The sequence below is a fragment of the Orycteropus afer genome, unplaced genomic scaffold (genome assembly GCF_000298275.1).
Source record: "Orycteropus afer afer isolate SDZICR_OR568_19922 unplaced genomic scaffold, OryAfe1.0 scaffold00769, whole genome shotgun sequence".
Classification (NCBI taxonomy): domain Eukaryota; kingdom Metazoa; phylum Chordata; class Mammalia; order Tubulidentata; family Orycteropodidae; genus Orycteropus; species Orycteropus afer.
In genome coordinates this window covers 244,002-246,864 of record NW_006922356.1, presented here as the reverse complement: position 1 = coordinate 246,864, position 2,863 = coordinate 244,002, and the positions used below count along the sequence as shown (strand labels likewise).

The 2,863-nt window shown below is 37.7% G+C and overlaps 1 protein-coding gene across 1 annotated transcript in view; it reads right to left on the bottom strand.

Annotated features, from left to right (window-relative positions):
- Positions 1 to 2,863, bottom strand: part of CNGB3 (cyclic nucleotide gated channel subunit beta 3) — a 237,372-nt gene that overhangs the window by 71,817 nt on the left and 162,692 nt on the right. The window contains exon 11 of the mRNA XM_007957655.1: positions 701 to 842. Coding sequence (XP_007955846.1) covers positions 701 to 842 — 142 coding nt within the window. The remainder of the gene's footprint in view (positions 1 to 700; positions 843 to 2,863) is intronic.

The following is a 2,863-nucleotide window of genomic DNA, read 5'->3' as shown; positions in this document are numbered from 1 at the left end:
ATATATATAATCCTTTTTTTTGGTGGACTGTGATTCCTTGAGAATAAGGGCAAGGGATGCCTTAATAAACATTGATTAGCCAAGGATTTATTAATTATTTTAGATGGTATTAGGTTACCTCTGGCTTAAATGACCTCTGATGTCCCTTTCAATCCAGTGACTTCATGACAATATTTGAAATTTAAATAAATAAGAGAGTGTGTGAGGTTTTCCAAAGGAAGCTCCAAGTTAGAAATTAGCTTATAAACTTGACTTTGTTTGGGAATCCAGGTTAACTGTCATTACTGACAGGTCTTCTGAATATAATAATTTATCTAGATATTTAGTATTAATAAAGATTCTTTACATAACTTTGAGCAAATGCAAATGAAGAAATGAAATCGTTATAGCCCATCTAGGAAGAGGACCAGGGAACTAGGGCAACAGAAAAGAATATGATATAGATTGAGAGGGGAACATACAACATTCACTTAAATGCATTTGGTTAAAGATTCCACTGAGTCTTCTGATAGATTTAATGTTTAAAAATTGAAAGATAATGTTGACCCAATCATAACCTCCAATTCATTAAAATAGATGAAAGTTAGAAAAGTAAGGAGAGTCAGATAGATTTTGGTTTTTCCTCCAAAGATTTATAAGGACTTGCTAGCCTTTCAAAAATGACAGCGTTATGTATCTAGTGGCTCACATTTCAATTTACCTGACCAATTAAGCTGGAGAACACAAAAACTCCAAGAAAAAAATTCAAGAGTTGAAAAACAGTTTCAAACGTAGTGTGTGGTTCTGGAAGGCCCCCGATGGTAATTAAAGTTCGAACTGCCCAATAATAACATCTCAGGTATCTGTGAAAGGAGAAGATAAACGTTTTGCTTTTTACTATAACATTGAAATACCACTCTGCTTGGGAACACAGATTACTACTAAATTTTAACAAATTTTCTCCTGATCAACATTTTCTCTGTATAGGCAGCATGGGTAAACACCATGTGTGCTAATGAAAACTTCTTGACAAGTACTGTGAAATGACTAAAAAGTTAAACCCAAACCAAACCCACTGCAATTGAGTTGATTCTGACTCATAGAGACCCCCACTGGGTTTCCAAGGCTGTCAATATTCATGTAAGTAGATTGCTTCATCTTCTTCCCACTGAATGGCTGGTGGATTCGAACCACTGAGCTTCTGATTAGCAGCCAAAATGCCTTACCCACTATGCCAACAGATCACTTTAATTAAACCCAAAGAGGGGGTAACTACTTCTACATTTTAGTAGTAAAAATAGTAATCATTTTATTAGGCTTATAATTTTGTGGGTCAGGGATCTGGGCAAGGCTCAGCATAGATAGCTTATATGTGCTCCATGAAGACTGGGCCCTCATCTGGTGTGACTTGGATGGCTAGAGATAGCTGGGAGGACACTCGGGCCAAATATCTGTGACTTTGGTTGGTTCTGGCCTTTGGCTGGCTTTTTCTGTTCTCTGTATTATGTGTTCTCAGAATGCCCAAGGAGGTGTCTTCATTCACATGTCTGGGCCTGGATTGATGTGGTTGCAATAGGAGCTGGCTGGGTATACTTTCTCTTTCCATGCAACCTTTCAGTGTGACTAGCTTGGGTTTCCTCACAGCATGGCAATTTTAGAGTAGATAGACTTTTACAAGGTAGCTGATTTTCCCCAGAGCAGTAGCTCTAAGTCTTCCTATAACTTAGAAATACTGTAACATCTTAATCTATAGCCACATCCTATTGTCAACCTAGTCACTAAGGCCAGCTCTGATTGAAGGGAAAGGAAATATAAATCTACCTTTTAATGGGAGGAGCAGAAAGAATTTGAGACCATCTTTAAACTATTATACTTGTGATATGTGGGGAATATCATGAAGAATATTACAGAGATCATTATGCAGAGGGCCTTTTACGGTTCCTATCCAATTGCTGTTACTAATGGAAAACAGAGTAGGTAAACACTTTCCCTTATCTTTTCTAGCCACATCTTACTACACTACTGAGCTTCATCTTAATAGGGAAGTCACTCTTGGGTGTAACAGGTGATTTATGTAGACATTTAGATTTGAAGAAAATCAAATATACTTAGGAATGTATTCAATACAGATTTTGAACTTAACTTTGAGCAAATGCAAATGGAGAGGCTGAGCTCCTTACAGCCCAGGCATGAAGAGGAGTCGGAGACCAGGGCAACTGAAAAGAATATGATACGGATTGCGAGAGAACATAAAACATTCACTTACATACATTTGGGTAAAGGTTTCACCGAGCTCATAGTGAGGTAGGAATGGAAATTAGTATTAAGACCTCACTGTGTACATGTATGAGGTCTCTGGGTGGTCCCAAATGTTAAATGTTGGACTACTAACAGAACAGTTGGCATTTTGAAACCACTCAGAGGTGCCTTGGAAGAAGGGCCTGGTGATTTGCTTCCAAAAAGTCACAGCCTTAAAAACCTTATGTTTTTAAATTAATGGAGACTTGTTTTGTGGCCCAATATATGGTTTATTCTGTAGAATGATTCATGTGCACTGGAAAAGAGTGTGTATTGTGTTTTTATTGGTTGCTCTGTACATGTCTATGAGGCAGAGCTGGTTGATTGTTTTGTTGAGAACTTCTGTATCTTTGTGGAGTTTTTTTCTAGCTGTTCTGTCCTGCATTGAGAGTGGTGTGTTAAAGTCTCCTACTATTGTAGAGATGACTTAAGGCACCTACTGATGAAGGTTGAAGAATACAGTCTGCAGTATGGATTATGTCTCAAAATAAAGAAAACAAAAATCCTCACAACTGGACCAATGAGCAGCATCACAATAAATGGAGAGAAGATTGAGGTTGTCAAAGAATTCACATTGCTTGGTTCT